The sequence below is a fragment of the Chrysoperla carnea genome, chromosome 2, assembly GCF_905475395.1.
Source record: "Chrysoperla carnea chromosome 2, inChrCarn1.1, whole genome shotgun sequence".
In the NCBI taxonomy this organism is placed as follows: domain Eukaryota; kingdom Metazoa; phylum Arthropoda; class Insecta; order Neuroptera; family Chrysopidae; genus Chrysoperla; species Chrysoperla carnea.
Genome location: NC_058338.1, coordinates 73917449 through 73937825, shown reverse-complemented (window position 1 = coordinate 73937825; position 20377 = coordinate 73917449). Strand labels below are relative to the sequence as shown.

The 20377-nt window shown below is 29.3% G+C and overlaps 2 protein-coding genes across 2 annotated transcripts in view; one reads left to right on the top strand and one right to left on the bottom strand.

The window, feature by feature from the left end:
- The window catches only part of LOC123294251 (LIM/homeobox protein Lhx1-like), a 320182-nt gene that overhangs the window by 53939 nt on the left and 245866 nt on the right, over positions 1-20377 (bottom strand). The window lies entirely within an intron of this gene.
- LOC123294250 (vesicular glutamate transporter 3-like) lies at positions 16114-19486 on the top strand. Its single transcript, XM_044875369.1, has 6 exons — positions 16114-16198; positions 16262-16433; positions 17337-17552; positions 17629-18036; positions 18712-19086; positions 19320-19486. The coding sequence occupies exons 1-6, from the start codon at positions 16185-16187 to the stop codon at positions 19419-19421; spliced, it is 1287 nt and encodes a 428-aa protein (XP_044731304.1). The 5' UTR covers positions 16114-16184; the 3' UTR covers positions 19422-19486.

The window sequence follows — 20377 nt, the reverse complement described above, 5'->3', positions numbered from 1 at the left end:
CCCATTTCCGGTTGTTTGACTGTCTGCCTGTCGTCTGTCGTTTATTCGTCTGTCATCACGATTACTCAAAAACGAAAAGAGATATCAAGCTGACATTATATTATTATTTTATAGCGTGCTGAGGATGTAAAATGTGAGGTCGAGTTCGTAAATGAGCAACATAGGTCAAATGGGTCTTGGGTCAGTAGGACTCATCTTGTAAACCGTTAGAGATAGAACAAAAGCTTAAAGTTAAAAAATGTTCTTTATAAAAAAATAAACAACTTTTGTTTGAAACATTTTTTCGTAAACATCGCTGTATACCCGTGAGTGCGCAAATTATGCGCAAATTGTTTAGTATGTATTATATGGGAATATCAGTTATGTCTCACATATAGACATGGTATTTCAACAACTAACTCAGTCAATTGTTCGTTTTCACTTGTTGTATTTTACTTTTTATACAGTTTATTCATGACAGACCTCTAAATAATCATGTTTCCTTTAATTACATGAATAAATTTGATAAAATAATAATATATCTTTGTACCATACCTGCATTTTTAATGTTTTTCTTTTCAAGTTTTCGTATTTTGACTTGTGGGTGTATTCGCTAACATATAGCATATAAAAGTATTTTGTGCATAATTCATGTTCCAAACATATTCTTATCTAAAATTCAGATAAAACTCTATAGTAACTATATGTATTTAGGTAGAGGTATTAAATTACTCATAGAAAGTCAATTTATTCACCTTGAAAGTTATAATACATAAGTATATAGCAAGTTGTAACACAAAAAATTGCGAAACTGTATTTGCGACTTCTAACAAACAGTCGCGTTTGTGATCTATGCTATGATTTTGAATATTGACTCTGTTTTTTTAGTTGAAAAAAGAAGTTAGATATTGATATAGTTAATGCTAGAAAAATGAAAATGTTTAAAAAACATAATGTTACAAAAACAAGCTCCGTAGAAAGAATATTTCTCTAGAATTGATCATACTTTTTTCTGTAATTTTCCAAAAATATCTGCTATTTTAAGGAAGAAATACTCGGCATGGTATATCATAAGTAAAATTGAAGAATTGCGTTTTTAACCGACTTCAAAAAAGGAGAAGGTTCTCAATTCAACTGTATTTTTTTATGTATGTTACCTCAGAAATTTCGACTGGGGGAACTGATTTCCGTGTGGTTTCATTTAAATTTAGTGTAGTTTTGACAATGGCATCCCTAAAAAAACCATATAAATTTGCATTAAGTGTGTTCGCGCCAAATGGACGACGAAACTCAATATCACGCCAACCGATTTCGATGATTCTTTTTTAAGTGACAAATTAGTTATTGTACACTCACTGTCAAAAAAAATGCAACAGTTAAAACATTCTAAGCGTACTCATCATATGTTATGTTATAATAGTAACACTTAGAATGTTTCAAAACGAGCATTTTTTTTGACATTGAGTATACTTCAGATTCACTAAAAATTTTAACAAAACAAGGAAGCAACTGTGACAGAACAGTTTGCTAAATCAACTTGGCTGACGCCGACTCCAAAAATAACAATAATTATAACTACATTGTTTTTTTACTTTTTAGTGAATATTTATTTGTTTTGGATTAGTTTTTTTGTTTGAAGTCTGTTTTTTTGTTTGTTAAAAATTTTTTTACTACAATCCAATATCAATAAACGCAATAATTTACAAAATAAAGTTATTTGTTTGATCTCTAAAGATCATATTCCTGACGGCTTGGCTCATTGTTGTTCCCTAATATATATATGTCTAGATATCACATACTTTTAAATGCAGGTATTTACATCTGTTAGTAAATTTTACCTTTTTTCCATTTTTCATTGTCGTGTACTCTTGTTTTTCAAAAACATTAATTCATGGAAATACCATTATTTGTTTAAATTAGAAAAATTTGTACTAATAGCTATTTTATTTAAATTGTATGTTTTTTTGGGCGTTATTTTTTAAGTAACCATTGAATGTATTATACAAAATAGTTCCGAGGGAGTATTATAGTATTATTACTAGATTTAACAAGTCTAAACACAAAAGTAAAATTTATTTAAAAAAACTTCCGACAAAAACTTTAAAATCACATTTAAAACCTAGCTAAGCACACTCTTCATTAAATTACTTTAAAAGGAAACGATTCACATCCATCCACAGACAGAGACACAATTAGACAGACAGGCACAGGGTTAAAATCAAGAAAAATATACAATTGACTGAGCTAATTGTTGAAATATTGTGTATAGACAGCGTTGAATTTACGTATCTTGCATTATTTTTAATAAATTATGAAAATTTAAAAAATTAAAACATTTCTGGGCAATCGTTCGGCTGTCATTTGTTTTAGTTTTTAAAAAAGTACCCATTTAAAAAATTTTAATTTTGTTTTTCAAAAATCTTTTCCTCACTTACGAGTTGAAGCTATCTGCAAATTTTCAACCCTTTATCTTTTGTAGTTTTGGATAAAATAGACTACACAGTTTTTTCCTCATTTGTGCACTATCAAACAACAGGTATTTATTTTTTTTAGGAACAATTTTATATATAAAGTTGTGTTATATATCTTACGAATTACAAGGTGTTGACAGAAGAGTAGGCGGGAAAACAAAAAAGGACTAATTAGGTGGTTTTATGAACATTTTTTAAGGAAATTTTTTAATTCAATTTCTGTCCATCAACTATCAGTTTACAAAAAAATGTTTCAACAAAAAATGGTTTGCGGTTTTATAAAGCACAATTTCTTAATTAAAAGCGTTTATCTAATGTTTTCCAGTTATGAATCAGAGTGAGGTTTTTATTGAACCTGAAAATTTACATCGAATTCGATGCTGGTATAAGATGTGTACCTATGAAACTAACATTTTTCATTTGAAGCATTTTCATCGATTAAATTTATTTGAGTTCCAAGCATATGTAAACTTAAAAGCACTCTGTATAATTTCAATAAGAAAACAAATGTAAAAATCCAGCTATTATACCGTTTATAAATAAATTCAAAACAATAAAAAAAGGTCATCTTATACGGGCAGAGCCTGCGGGAACAAAGGTAGTAATTTATTAAATTACTATAAAATTATTTGAAAATATGTAAATTTTTATTATATTTTCGAACACATGAATTTTGTTTATTATGTCAATATATTTCGAATTTCTATGTGTTTACATACTTGCATACTATATAGAAATAATACGTACCTAACATTTTACAAGTGTGTGATTTATTTTATATTTATATAGTTTCTGAATAGTGGAAATTATGTTGGGTGTCCCATGGTGAATATCCGGTCGACATTTACCAACGTTACATTTTAATATTACATCCGGTCATTGAGAGTACGGAGAAGTTAGAGAATGGAGGTGGGTCGTGGTCATTTCACATTTATTTTGTATGAAAAGTGTTTATGTATGTATTATATAAATACTGGTATTGTATGGAGAAAACTTTTTAGTACATTTTCTATCTTGTATTGTTTGTTACTCACATAGAAAGGAAACAGTCAACAGTCACGATATCTCTTCACATGTAAAAACAATAATGCTCTCTTTTTAATGTTAATTTTATTCAAAAAAATAAATAATCGAAATAATAAAAATTTAAAAAAAAAAAAAATTATTTTAGTTTTTTAATTGTTTTACTAATGAGAATAAAAATTATTACAAGTTTCGATGTTCTTGCATGAAATTATTTGAAAATCGAAAACTTGGTATATATGAACTATTGAAAAACTAAATATGGGTGTTTTAAAAGACGTTCACATCTTTGATTTGACAAGACTCTGGTTTGTGAGTCGATTGGACAGCAAACACTTGCTTCATGTTTAGTTTCAAGCACTCACTTAAAATGCAGTAAGATCAAAAATTTTGCGGGATGTTGTTGCGTTAGCTTTGCACTACAAATAAAAATTTTATATATTGAAAATTGATTTTTTACATACACTTTTTGGTGGGAAAGCATCGTGAAAATCGAAAATTGTAGGGTTTAGAGAAAAATGATTACATATTTTTTTAATTTTGACTCCAAATTTTCCGAAGCGATTCGTTCAATATTATTTATTAGTTTAAAAAAAATTATTTTATTCAATACCTCATCGGATTATTCACCGGCAATTTGCACTTTTACGTTCAGTAGCATTTTTAGAACGGGACCCTGCAAAAATTATCAATCCGAAAATAATTCATTCTCAATGACAGATTTTACCGAGTCTAGTTGCCACAAATAAATGGATCGATGACCCCATTTTATGTCGGAGTTATTTTTAAATTTTTGATATAATATAATCTAATACAATCATTTTTATACCTCCTATAAATAGTACACTTTCTATTATTGACTAAAAGGTACGTTATAAAAAAATTTTTTGTTTTCAATTTATTTATTCATTACCTTTAATGTCAACACTTTATATTTTTCCATTGATATTTAATGAATAAAGGGTGACCCATGAACAGTAATTTTGATAAAAAAAATACTGGTTTATAATTAAAAGTTCTTAGTTTTTATTTGTCCATTAAATAAATACAGCTACTAGCTTGATACCCGCCCGCTTCACTGGGCTTAAAAGTAAAAATCACCGCTTCGTATCCTCCATATCTCTTGATCTTACTTATCCCCCTCCCAAAACATTCGAATTTTAAGTGTGAAATAGTCATAATTCATTGAATATATCAGAAAAGATGACCATGAATTGCTTGACATTTACTATTTTAAACTTTTACAGAAATCTATAATTTATAGCTCATGTGTTATTCAGATGTATGAGCTATATTGTTGTACAGCTTCATTCAAATCCATGCGCTAGTTTTTGCATGAAAGCGTAACAAACAAACAAGCAAACAAACATCCTTACTTTCACATTTATAATATATAAAGGGATAAGAGGATATACGGGCAAAAATCATTATATTTGAATTTTTTTTCAGCAGTCTGCCAAAAATCTAGTTTTTAATATTTTCTCCTGATTCTAGTTCATTCGATACATTTGGACTTCTACATTAAATAACCGTTTTATATTTTCTGTCAGATAAATCAATCAGTCGAAATTGTGGAGGATGTAAGTGTCTTTTTTTTCGAGGCAGGTGTCTGCGAAGTGGTATAATTTCCGTTCCAATGAAGATTTTTCTTTGGAATTTGTTTTTCATAATCTTAAAAAAATAACAAATAAATGATAAAAAAGTTCTTTTCATTGCTCGTCAAAAACAATTCCGAACAAATATTTAAAAAATGGGGGATCCACTTAATAATGAAATTCAATTCATTACACCAACAATCCATTTTCAATTATAGTAGGTACTCAAGTTGAGTTGAAGTGAGTTTATCGATTGATCACACCGAAACTAACAAAAATAACTATCCATTATCATATAATTTTTGGATATATATATTTTATTCCAAATATTTAACTATTATTATTTTAATGTAAAATAATAATTATTAAAATGTCTATCTTATCAATATATAATCATTTTTAAATATTTATTAATGTAAATATTTATGTGCTCATTTAATCACGAGTTACGTTGCTTTGGGCACGTTTTTCATGTCCCACCTGAGCGTTTTAGTATGATGAAGTTAGAAAGTAAGCGTAATGGACATTTCTTATCTTCAATCTAATATTTATATTGGCCAAACAAATTTACCCTGTTGCAATTACTTTTCGAACTGCTGTGTAAAAAAGAGCGAGAGGTGTCACGGGACACCCTGTAGGAATTATGTTCTTTTTTTCCATTTATTGAAATTGTTGGAATACCATGTAAAGACAGTGTTGATAGCTCTGTTACATTACACATACATACATGTCATACATATATATATAACTGATATTCCCATATAATACACACTATACAATTTGGGCATAATTTGCGCTCTCACGGGTAAACAGTGATGTTTACAAAAGAATGTTTCAAACAAAAGTTGTCTATGTTTTTATAAGAAACATTTTTACAGTTAAACTTTTGTTCTATCTCTAACGGTTTACAAGATGGGTCCTACGGATCCAAGACCTAATTGACCTATGTTGCTCATATTCGTTTTTGAGTAATCGTGATGACAGACGGACAGTCGACAGACGACAAACCTATACCAAATTTTTTTTCAAAGTATCAATATTTTTAAGCCTTACAAACTTGATACTAAACCTTGGTATATTTCATATAAATGGTTTAAAAATTGATTTTTAAAATTTAGAAAATCTATTGACAAGTTTCCTCATGAGGAGCTTGCGCCGTAACCACAAAATCACGGGCTCATTGAGAGAACTGTTAATATTTCTGTTAAGATAATAAACTATATAAAAGTTTCCACCGGTTGGTTTCGGACAGGTTTTTTGGCTGTTTTCATACTAATTCAAGAAAATAAATATTTGTCTGCTTAAAAACATTCTTGGACTAAATTAATACTAACTTTCTAATTTAAGGTAGTACGAGCATCAAGGCAAGTTTAACTTAAGGTTGAAATTATTTGTATTTGTATTTGTAGGCGAAAAAAAAGAATAAAATTTATCGATATGTGCCTTGGTTTTCAAAATATCGAAAGTTAAATTATTGAACAAAATTTTCAAATTTCGATATTTTGAAAATTACTCCAGATATCGAAAAGTTTTATGCTTAATTTCCGTTTTAAATTGTGAACCGTTAAACATGATTCACCATCAAAATTTAAAAAAAAATATTATTGTGTCTCCACTACCGTGCTCATACATGCTTAATTAGTCGGGCACAACAATTTTTTTTTCTACAATTTATTAAGGTTTTAACTTTAATTTAAATGGTTTTTTTTACTAACTTCCACCGACTTGATTTGGAGAAATCTATGAAAGCACATAAGACCAATGCTAAATATCCCTACTACTTAAAATTTTCAAAATTGATTTAGACTTAGTTGAGCTTCATATAAAAAAAATCCAGCCCTTTTTACCAAATTGTCCTGGCATTACATCCTTAAGAACTTATTTAATAACATATTTTCATCATGCATGTATTCGCTGAATTAAATACAAAAATGTAGACAGAATGATAGCAAAAGTTTAGTCTAATTAACCTTTTCGGTAGCATGATGCCCACATTTCAAAAACATGTTAATATATTACAAAATTGAATTGCATGAACATTAGGTCAGTTCACATTTATCAGTGTTCACTTTTACTAACCCTAATAGTCCAATGAAACCATATTTAACATCATATGTACTTATGTAGTTCGGTTAATCGATATACTTGCTTTATTCAAACAATGTTAAACGCAATATTCGTTTTTGTAAAATTTGTGTAAATAAATTCAACCTTATGACATTGCAAATTTTTTGCTAAAACGATTATTATAAATTATAATTTGAATACATAAACAAATTTAAACAAAAAATAATAACAAGACTTTTAAGTACTTAAGAAAATATAAATGATCTGAATAAAATGTATAATCTTGAAACACTTTTGAACACAATCATTCAAACATATTTACTTAATCATTCATATTGTACGGTTTTTCTTTCAAATAATGATTTTAATATTAATTTTATTGTGCCTGTAATTACAATTAAATCAACACCAACTGATACAACTCAAAATCAGAAATCTAAAGATTATGATGAATTTGATAAATTAATTTTAAGTGCACTAGATCAAAGATGTGATTCATTTATTATTTATAATTCAAATATTCAAGATTTTCTTGAAAGCTATGACTTAAATGTACTAATTACTGATCAAAAAGTTCATAATCGAAAATTTATTTTTATTTTTAATTACATGAACGTCAACATGAGCATAATTAATACAATTTTAACATCAGATGTAATTAAATATATACCAGATTTTATAATAATTTATCCAGATAATTTTAATACAAAGAAAAATAATTCAAGTTTAGTTTATGATGAACACATTGGATCACTCGATGTGCAAAGTTATAAAATAGTTACAAGTGAAATGGATAATCCACACCAATTAATTGTTTTAAATTATTGGTTTACAAATAATCAAACATTTTTGTATGATGTTCATTTATTTCCTTTTAAAGTAAAAAATTTATTTAAAATGGCATTAAATGTTTCATCAATACCAACATTTACCCCATACATAATAATTGAAAGTAAGTTTCGTAATCTGGATACTTTAGAGCTAATAGGCTTTTGTCCACTAAGAATAAATCGGTTGGATAAAAGTTTCTAATGATTAATAATAACACAATACAAAATTATTTTTTATGAAAAATAAATATTATTTTTATTTAAAAAAATAAATTCTTTAAAATTATACATTCGGTCACGTGACAGCAAACATCAATCACGTGTACTTTGAAGGTACTACGTCACCCTATATGGAAGGATATGTAAGTTTACAAATACAAAAACAAAAACAAATAAACTTGCAAATACTTGTAAGCTTACATATACAAAAATGATTGTACGTCAATGTTTGATGTCATACAAGAGGCCATGACACTCTACACTGTTTTAGAGGTAAATTTGAATTGGTTTTTTAAAATGCAAAAAGGTAATAGTCTTTTTTTTAAGTAACACTTTCTTGGTGTAAATTGGATACCGATGTAACGTATAAACCAATTTTTCAAATTTAGGACAAAAGCCTATTATAGCACAAATATGTTTAATTTCATTCATGTGCTGTGTCGTTTATGTCGAATTATCCGACACAAACATACATTAAAATGTTGTCGAAAAATGATTTAAAACTCTTTTTCAATTTCCCTAAACTGGATATTTCTAGAATTTGAATTAGAAAAGTAGTTTCGAAAATATTTTTTCCTTTTGTTTTCATAGAAGATGTGATTGTCTATCCACATATAAAACCAAAAACGATATTAGATGGCCTGGAAGTGGACATTTTACTTAAATATGGTAATAGATTTAATATTACATTAAACTTTACAATTGAAGAAAACAGTTGGGGAGATTTATTTGATAATGAGGCAGGTAATGGGACAGATATATTTGGAAATGGTGTATATGGCAATGTTGCTGAAAATAAGCATCATGCTGCAATAGGTAAATATGGTATTTTAACTCATGTTTCAAATTGTAAATGTCTTTTTTTTTGTCAAAAATAATTATTAGGTGGAATGCTTTTTTGGTCTAAAGCAGCAAAATACATCGAATATGCGAATGCGGTACTCGATAGCCGTACTATATGTATTGTGCCTACTCCTAGGTAAGAAAGGTTTATCCACATTATCTGGTACCTGAGAATGGATGCGTTTATTCTGTGTAATAGTGCGCATTCTAGGAAATAGCAGCATATTCCTTTTAGCCCTTTCAGCAAATTAAAATTCAGACAGCTTTGCTGCGACAAGAAATAAACAAGTAGTTTACATAGCAATTTTCGATAGTCGGAGCCCATTATTGGGATTTGGTCCGGCTTAGATATTCATGGGCCCCCGATTAATAAGTCGCTACATAAACTAATGGACTTGTTTCTTTCTTTTAGGATTTTATTGAACGAAAAAAATAACCACTTCTTTGACAGTAGGGTAAAAAGGCTAAAGTTGACCTTTATATAGTATTATTTACCAAAAATGGAATTTTAAACTTTTAATTTTATTTCTGATTTCAGATATAAAGATAAATTTCTTCTAGTTTTATTTCCATTTACACTATCTTTATGGATGGTCATTATTTTTACAATATTGTTATTAACAATGACACTTAGTTACTTGATTCAGGAGACCACACACAAAATCGATTATCAATGTACGAAGGAACAATCATGGGAAATAAACGATCACCAATTGAACTTATTTTTTAAACGCCTTAAACAAATTTTAAACACTGTTTTTAATGGTTTCAGTAAATCATTTTTTATCATCTATTATTTAACATTATTACAGCCATTATCAAAGACTTTACAGTTTAAAACAAAGTTCACGCTTCGTGTTATATTTACATTGAGTCTCATGCAAGCATTATTGATAAGTACAGCTTACATAAGTGGTTTGTCAGCGATTTTAACATTACCACAATTTGAACCGCCAATAAGAACCAAGCAAGATTTAATCGATAGTAAAATGGAATGGGGTGGAAACGATGTAGCTTGGGTAGTAGCGATAATGAATTCAAATGACGTAAGTATTACAGAATGTGGCACAAATCAATTACAAAACACGTTATTGATCTAAATCTTGTTAAATGAATACAATAAGTATGATACGTACTATTTTCATGAAGCTAAATACAGTGAAACGCCGATACCTCGAACCTCGTGAAGTTGTAATCCTCAGTAAGTCGAATATAAAACCCCTAAATACGTGATATTTCAAATTATTTTGACTTTGTAACTCGGACAACATGTCACTTCGTTGCGACCTATTAGTACATATTTATACTCAGCAAATAGAATTTAAAAAATCAGACTCCGTAAGTCATAGTTAGTAACATATAATGACGTCGTAGTTAGTAAAATATAATCACGCCTTTCTAAATCGCGATTTTAGCAATTAAATCCTTTGTATCTCGAACTACTTGTTGAGTCGAAAACTCATTAACTCGAAATTTTTGCTATTTCTTTGAGGTTCGAGTTATCGAGGTATTCTTGAATTAAGTATTGAGACCGTCGATTCGAAAAATATCTACTTGTTTTAACAACAGCCAAGTAAACGCGTTACCTTAACATATTAAGTTTTTTTAAAGGTAGATTATGAAATCCTACACCAAAATTACAAGTGGTATAGCCAAAATAATGGTGAATTTTGGAGTTATTCGTGCTCCAGGTAACATAGACATATAAGAATAGACTGAAGAAGTGGGCGTGATCTGCCCAGAATCGATAAAAAGAGAACGATGCTCTGACGTACATTTTGTTCATTTTTAGTTGCGTTTGCGCATTAACAGTTTTGGACAAGTGCTTACTGTAAGTCGGCAACTACGCCAGTTAGTTGCGCCCAAAAAAAGAGATACAACGTTCGTCAGAGCATCGTTCTCTTGACCGTGTTTTAAATTCCACTTACACGATCGTCCGTTACTGCGTAGTAGATATGTTTTGATATGTCTATGGGTTGTAATGTTGCACATTATTGCAATATTCATCTTATTATGCAGACGATATCTTGACGACTCCTCGTTTAGAGAAAAACGACTTGCAATGGCCAAAAAAGCTAGAAAATCTATGATTATTTTGAATTTTGCCATATTTTTGTAGGAATTTTCATACACTATATATTCAATAAAATTGGCATCAATTGCCAGTATTTTTATCAATTTATATTTTATTTCAGAGCAAAACCAACAATTTATTAAGAACATTTAGGGCTTATAATGAGAAAAAACTAAAAGGTATGCCTCCTCGAACTTTCGCTTATCTTGTGGATGAACTGAGTGATGGTAAGATGCTTTTCTAGAACAATAGCACGATAGTCAAATTCAAATTTCATTAGCCACATAATCGTAATTTTTTGTAATTTTTAGGTAGTTACTCAATTCCCGATTATGTACCTGAAATTGCAATAAAAACCTCCCAATTAATGGATCAAGAAATTTTCTATGCAGATTGTCATGCTATTTTTCGAAAAAGTTCACCTTTTTTATTAGAATACAATAAACTTGTACGAAGGCTTAGAGAGAGTGGTATTATTTTTCGAATTATAGAGCATGTACGTTGATTTTGTGTTTTTCAAAAATCTACTGGGGATTTCTACCACTTTTTACCTCGACTATACGATGGGGAGAGTAATGCGTTTGAGCCATATGTATTTGAATGTTCATCTGTTTCCATCTAGCTTCTTAACTACTTATCATAATTTGACAAATGAGCCTATAAACCTAACAAACCAATAACCTCAAAATAATCTAAATAAAATCAAGTTCGAAAACTAAAACCCCGTCTCTCCTCGTAAATCTTGCTCTTAAAAGCGAATGAAAACAAGAAAATATTTTATCTAAAATTATTGTAATGATCAGTAAAATCGTCATTACAGTCGGGAGACCTCGAAGATTAAACAGTTCTTCACAGAATGGAAAAGAGGTCCCCCGACTGTAATGACGATTTTACTGATCATAACAATAATTTCAGAGGAAAATATTTTCTTGTTTTCATTCGCTTTTAAGAGCAATGTTTTGTAAGAGAGTTAGGGTTTTCTACTTCGAATTTTATTTTATTCTCAAAATTTCTTAACGTTAAATGGGATTGAGAAAGATGAAAGCAAAATGATTATTGATAATTGCTCGTAACAGTAACTTTCAGTAAATTTTATTAAACAATTGCTAATCTTTTTAGATGAAATACAAACATTCAAATTTGCCAACGCAATTCGCCTTGTATAAACGAAAACATAAAACTATACGAGAAAACGAAAATTTTGTTCCTTTAGGTATCTACGATTTAGAAAGCATATTTTTATTTTGGAGTTTGGGAATTATTACTGCATGTATAACTTTTGGCTTAGAAAAATATAAAATTATAATGTAAATAAATTTTTTTTATCAGTTCCAATCAATTATTTTCAGCTTGGAATAGAAATACGTGATAGTTTTTATCATAATAAGAAATATTTATATTATACTGTTTTTATCGTCCAATTCTCGTTTGCCAAAAAATCGTGTCCTAAAGCTTGGAGACAAATCTTGTATCAAAGTTCCCCTACTTCTTTGCCATCTTCTATTATTTAATTCAAGAGTTATCTATAATTTAAAGTTCTTGAGATTCATTTGGAATTCACCACTGTCACTTATTCGACTCTTTATTTCTTATTTGAGGAAAGCGGCGAACTTTAATTGTTGTTAATTATCGATCCTTCGGAATTATCGAAAAATTTCGGGCGATGCGCAAAAAATTAGTGCACTAATTTTGAATTAGTCTTCGAAATATAAACTCTTGAAAAACTGATAATGCAATAATATTCGATTTGAAGAAAAATGTATTATTTTTTTTAATCTCTAAGGCAATTCGCTTAGCTAACGCAGATCTGGCGCTACGAATTTTTCTTTTTTAATTGAAATGGAAATCAATTCTTGATTAATGCGCCATGATTATTATCAGAAATATTACTCAACTTCAATTCAACTAACCATACTAACCAATTAACCATACACATTTTCAATATAATTACTACATATCAATTTATTTCATTCGACATACTTAACCATGGTCAAAGAGCCAGCCGCACTCTTATATATACGCTCTTATACTTACCAACAAAGAGTCAGTCACACTGCAATAACTACTCTTTTGTTTTTACCTACCATATTTAAATGAAACGGAGACTCATTTTTCTAAAACAGTCACCTTCAAAATACTTATAGCACCGATCAATTTCAACGATCAGTTCGGCCAAGCCTGAGAATATTATAGTTAACTTATATCAATTTCAACTATTAAATACCCTAAACTGCTTATTATTACTAGAAATCTGGTTAGTACCAAAAATTAACGGAGAGCCGCTAAGGTAAGTAGCCTACCACTGATAATTTCACTAATATTAATATCATAAGCTGACCCGACAGACATTGTTTTGCCAGAACATAGGTTTGAAGTGTATTCAATTCGTGGACATTTTGGATATATATAATAGGAAAATGCATATCCATGATCAATTCTTAGATCTGATTCTTAAAAATTCAATGATATTTTTGTGGACATTCTGATTTCCATCATAATAATAGTGGAGTCAAAGTTCTCCTCCAATTTTTAGAACTCCACCTTTAAAAAAAACTATTCACATAACTATTTTGAGTACTTTTTCTGCTCAATGTGTTCTCAAAGTGATGGCAAAGTTCGTAACGTAGCCACTTAGTTTCATGTATCATACCCTTTGTAACTTTTAAAGCGGTTAGTCTAGGATGCATGAGATAGGAACTTTGCCAACACTGTCTGGCTTTCGTCAAAGTAAACTTCTAGAAATCTTCACAAGCGCAAGTTTATTCTACGTCACTAGGTTCATTTATATATTTTTTTCTTTTTAAAATTCTTTCTGAAATTCATTACTCAAAGTACATTATTTAATATTTCATTGACTCATATTCTATGAAATACTAGACTTAGATACTTTCTTTATAATGCCGGAAACGAACAATTTAAATGTTATTTATCTATTAAAATATTAAAGTTATTTACTATTCAATAAGATTATTATAGTCAGCTAAATACTATCATCAATAGAGCACATTCAACGGCCATCCAGTAGGTACTTAACATTAAATAATGGATATATCTTTTTTCAGAAGGGTTTTGTTTTCTAATAGCGAAAAACTAATAAATCATTCGCAAAAATTGTGTGATTTGTTCTCAATTCTGGGAAAATTTTTAATAAATGTTAAAATGTAGGGTTATTTTTCAAGAATTAAATATTGAATTATTCTGTGTTAAAAATTAAACTTCGTTATTGACTGTTGAAAAATTTGAAGTGATATTTTTTAATTTATTGTCAAATAAATTTTAGAATAATAATAATAAATCTCTGTGCTTAATCGATTCACCAAAAAAGATACTATTTAGATTTTAAGTAAAATAATATAGAGTTCGTACAAAACGAAGTGGCACCGAGGAAGAGAGAGTGTAGATACGAGTGCACATACATATACATCATACACTCTCTCTTGCTCGGTGCCACTTCGTTTTGTACGAACTCTACCCATTGTTTTTAACTTATAGGTGCAGTTACGAGATTTAAATTATTACTTCTTTTCCTGCATAAAAATAATTGTTTTGATTTCACTTGATTTTTAATTTATTTAATGTTTGTTTCAAGGTCGCATAGAAGATATAATTTTATGTTACTAGAGTAAAATTTAACAAGTGTGTAAATTTAATACGGAAAGAGATAATTTAAAAATTATTTGCTAATTAACATATTTCTAAATGAAATTGAAAATAATATTATTTCAAATTAAAATAGTAAATAAGTAGTTAATACCAAATAATGACAAAATTATAGCAGCAATACCACAATGTAAATCGATAACAAAGAGAGGCGTCGCGGGACACCCGGTATGAACTACGCACCTTCATATTTGAATATGAAGATGCAGAGAACCGTTCAATAAATATTCAATAACTTATCATAAAATATAATGCAAAAAACGTATTCTTAGTATTATTTTTCACTAATCGACAGAAATTTCCGAAATCGGTGAGAAATACGTAGAATTAAATTGAAATGTTGCGATTCTATTTGTGACTCGAAATGAATTCTAAGCAAATAACAATTATAGTATTTAACTAGTTAAATAATAGCATAAACTATTATTTCATTAAACTATTAAATTCGCGATTAAGTTAAGTGTATTTATTTTGACAATCATATGCAACAGGGTAGTATAAAGTGATGATGATACTCCAATAAAAATAAACCAATCCAAATAATTTATTTGTTTTGAATTCCCGTAGGATCGTTTATACCAGCCTCTTGGCCTAACATTAATATTTCCTTACAATTAAATATAAATTGGAAGTTATAAATTAACTATAGGGTAATATGCATTACCTAGAGTTCAATGTACCTTGAGTCTTTCTTTAGTTTATTACTTTTTGTTTTCAAAACTTGTTTTAATTAAACGTGAGTATTGCATAAAAATGCAAATAGGCTGAAGACTGATGTACTATTAACAACAAAATGTACCATTTGTTCATGATTAAGTGTATTTATTAATTTTTATTATTGTATTTTTATATTTGATGGGTTTCCAAGCATAAGTTAGCAAATTATAAGTGGGAAAAAGAATCTCATTCACATCTGGTCACTGAAAGCCAGTTACAGACACATGCAGGTTTTCAATGTTATAGACACTTACATTCTATGCTGCTGTGCCCTAAAATGAATTGATTGCATGTTGCAGAGAACATCTTCAGGTTCAATTGCTTCTGGTTACAGCCGATGATTATAGTTACATTAGGATATGGTACATTATGATGTTATAACGTGATTCATAAATCATGTACTCGGTTCATAACATTTATCGAAATTCTCTAACCAAATACATAGTACTGAGCAATAACATTACTATAAACAGAGATAATTTCTATTCTGATATTTTATTGCTTGTCTTTAAAAAACCAGCAATGTAATGTAAATACATAAAGTCCAACCCTGAATTTACAAAACAAACTATAATATTAAGTAACACTCAAATTGCTCACTCTGACTCAAACTCCTTAAAACTTTAATAACAAATAAAATAACAAGATTCAGTATTCATTCGTCATTTTACTAATTTATACGAATTTGCAAAGTTGTTTTGTCAAAATGGATCAACCAAAGTAAGTTTAAAAATAAATTCATATTTTTTTAAATTATTGTGTTATATTACGTTTTCCTTTCAGGCTTCTTCAGAATGATAAACAGACAACAGAGGTGTTCCCTAAAAAGCTTGATACTTTTACAATTATTAACAAACGTTTTACACTCTCCTTTTTAATGAATATTGGATTTACAATAATGTTTTCTGGAATTTTATTGACTCATGGAAATAGATGTTTGATGTCATCACATGAAGTAAGATATATTGGGTTTAGTGAAAAGTATTACCAATGAATTTGAGTGATACTCAGATTGATTGAAAAAGTGTGGGTTCAGTGTGGTGGGTTTTGATTCGCACTATTATTTACTCATGTTTCATCAAAATAGTTTTTTTTAATAGTTCAATAAAATGAACATTTAAACTACCATCAAAACGGAAGCGTGCATTTTTGAAGTTCGTTTTGACATAAATTTGAAGTATACATATGGCATTGTACATTCGGTGCCAAATCTTATGAAATATATTTGTTTCTTGAGGAAATCTGTTCATGTTTTATGCGACTAGAGCTATAAATTAGATCATCGTATGCTTTCGAGATTTTTCAAAAAACTGATTACGGTGGTAGTTTTTAATGTTTTCTACCCCATTAATAGAAATCAATATTTTTTAACTACGTATACTTCAAATTTATGTCAAAACGAACATATATTTTTAAAAAGTTGATACATTTTTCCCCAAATGTCAAGGAAATTTAATACAAATGTTAACATAAAAAGGCACGTAAAGCATATTAAAATACTTTTGACGATTTTCTATGCTATATGTGTCTGTCTGTCTGTCTGTGATAACATAGCGTCGAACAGGACGGATCGATTTAGATTTTTTCTTTGTTTGAAAGGTACTTTTAAAAGAGAATGATCTTAGTTGCACTTTAGATTGAAGATTGTTGTACTTTAGATAGTTGCTTAGTTTGATCTTAGTTGAATGATGATAAGTTGCACTTTTGAAAGGTTTATAAATATCTTGAAACCATTTCTTTGACTGTGAAAACTAAATCAGAAATCATTTTCCACGGAATTTGCATTGTTCTTTAACTGGAACAATAAATGCGTGATATAATTGCTGTTTTGAATTAAATGTTTTTGAAATTTTTACAGAAACCTGAGAACCCATTTTTACATGTATCTGGTTTCTTAGTAGGGTACATTTTATCCCAAATTCCAGCTGCCTGGGTTAGTTTAAAAGTTTCTCCATTAATTTGGTTTGGTCGAAGTATTTTAGCGCATTCAATTCTATTATTTTTAATTCCGTTTATTGGAAGTATTGGCTATGGATGTTTTGCAATAATGAAATTTACTGAGGGTATGGTATCAGTAAGTAAAATTTCCAAAACAAACAAATTATAAATAACTTAATTGAACCGAAATTTGGTTTTCATTGTCTTTTTAGGGTACAGCATTTGTTGTATTCAATGCATCTTGGAAAAATTGGACGCCTGCCGCTGATAGATCTACATTAATTACATTCGGTTTTGCTGGACGATATTTAGGTGAATTTTTCGGAGAATTATTGGCAAATAACTGTCCAGAATTACCAGCTTGGATAATCCTATCTTGTATAATTGGTATTTGCGGTATAATATGGTGGTTTGCATGGAATAATATGGTTTATGAATCACCAAAAAATCATCGGACTATAAGTCAAAAGGAATATAATGAGATACATTCAATCATTCAAGAAGAAATACAACCAACTGAAGGTTTATCATGTACAAAAATAATTTTTTCCATCCCCTGTCTAGTGTTGGTTATTGTAAATGTATTTCGAGCATGGAATAGAAACCTCCATGTGCATACAGTAAGCTTTCTTTTCAAAAATTAAGTTTCAAACAAAATCTGTGACCACGGCAGCCTTAAAAAGATATAACATTATCGTTTTACTGCAAAATATTCCAAACAGAACTAATTAAAATTGGGACAGTGTTTAAATTTTCTCTGAAAATTGAACTTTTTGACATAAATAGAAACGCTATTCGGGTATAGAACTTAGGTTGAGTTAGGTTAGGCTATATTGGCTGTCCACGAAGGACACACTTAGGCTACAGAGCCCATTGTGATACCATATATGTGTTTTACCACCTTTTCCCCTGAAAATTTCATTTATCAGCTCCTCAATTATTTTCAGGGGCTGAATGAACTTCCTTAATGTATATACCATGCACTACACCAGCCCATCACAACTATTAATTAAATTAATTTTTGGTGCCACAGCGGGTATCGAACCCGCTAGCCTGTGCATACCGCGGATGAAATTGGTTATGCATTAACCAGCTGAGCTACTAGGGCGACTTGGTATAGAACTTATATCGTTTCATATTTTGTTAGATATGAATCTCATGTCCTCGCTGATAAATAATTTGTTTATTTATAAGAAACTAAAATACTCAATGATGGTATAATCTTTTTTTCGGCTTAGTTCCAATATCGACACTATGCAGTTACAAAATAGCAATAGTGAATTTTATTGTTTCAGAGAGGGGATATGTTCGCTTGTGTTATAAAACTTATCTCATTCCCTCTTGCCGGATATTTTGCTGATATTTTAGTACGAAAAACGTCCTTAACAAGAAGTCATGTACGAAAATTATTTATTTCTGGCGTCTTTTTGCTTGAAGCTGCTTATTTCATATTACTAACATATGCAGAAGGAATGAATATGGGAAGTTGGTTCTATTGTATTGTAATTTTCATGGAAATATTATATAACGCATCGGTTGGTGCAACAATTGTAAACGCTGTGGACATTGCACCAAGTCATGCTGGGGTTGCAGCTGCAATTATGAGCATTTTTTCGTATTCTGTTTTCTTAATATCATCAAAAATGGAAATTTATTTGCGTCAAATAAATGTAAGTACATAAATTGCAAATTTGATTTACGTTGGATGCTTGCGCTTGGCAAAATCGATGGTTCTCGAAAAGATTAGATATTTGACACGTTTGCAATGATACCATGACTACACAATCTTGCCGATGCGGTGCCAAATATCCAGAACAAACAGAATTTCTTAAGTATAGCTAGAAATATTTTGAAATAAGTAATGGTCATTTTAATATTTTAATTTGAATTTTAAAATTTTTAGTGGCATGTTGCGGTTCATTTTATAGCAATAATTGGACATTTACTTGCTGGAGTAGTTTATGGAATTTATGGAACAGCAAATCCTATCGGTGTAAAACACTAAAATGTTCCCTAAAATTATTTATAAGAATAGATTGTAATTTTAAGAGCTATTATTTTTGGGATATTTCAAAAAATAAATGTGCTATAATTAAAAATTTGATATAATTATTCACTAGTTAGTGTAGACGTATAAAAGTTCCTCATACTATTTGTGTCACGGTATGACCCAGAAGTCCTTACCCATATTTATATCAGATCTTACTTCTAAGGTAAACAGCTATTGAAAAAGGTTTCAAGCAATAATGGTTCGTATCAAAGTGGGGGGCGGGCGCATTTTATAGGTACCTTGGATTGAACTTTGAAAAGAACAGTTTCAGTTAGTAAAATGTTTTCCATAAGAAAAATAACAATTTTAGTGACAATATGTTTTTTCTTTTAATACAAATAGAATACATACTAAAGATATTTTTATTGCAAAAATGTATTTTTACAAGAAAGTGTCTCAGAATTTTGCTACAAATAAGTTAAAAGTTACTCAATCGTGCAAAAGCCTTGCAGTTCAAGGAATGAGGTTCTTGGTATACAAGACTAAAATACTAAGTCAGATAACACTTATCATTAAGTTTCTCAGCATAGCAAAATCTTGAAAGTGGTAAATCGTTTATGGTACTGTTTTTTGCTTGCTTTACTGTTATTTTCAGCTACATTTGCCTGACTGTTATTTTCACTACTAATCATAAAGTATCATTAAGTGTCCAAGTGGCAGAAACTGACCTCGATCGAACTATTACGTCTTTCTGATTTAATTGGCTTACTTTGGTAACACCTGTTAGAAAAGTGAATCCCTGTTTTATGTACGGCAAATATAGGAAAGTAATTGTCGAAAATATACATTGTCTCATTAACTACTAGTATACTGGCTCTTAGACTAATATATTTTTGTCATTTATAAAGAATAGTTATTAACAAAGGTGAATTATTATCAATATATAATATCTATTTGTATATGATATTATT

Coding starts and splice junctions, on each gene's coding strand:
- LOC123294250 (XM_044875369.1), top strand. Junction 17,553..17,628: donor TTACTGAGGGTATGGTATCA/GTAAGTAAAATT, acceptor TTGTCTTTTTAG/GGTACAGCATTTGTTGTATT. Junction 18,037..18,711: donor GAAACCTCCATGTGCATACA/GTAAGCTTTCTT, acceptor TTATTGTTTCAG/AGAGGGGATATGTTCGCTTG.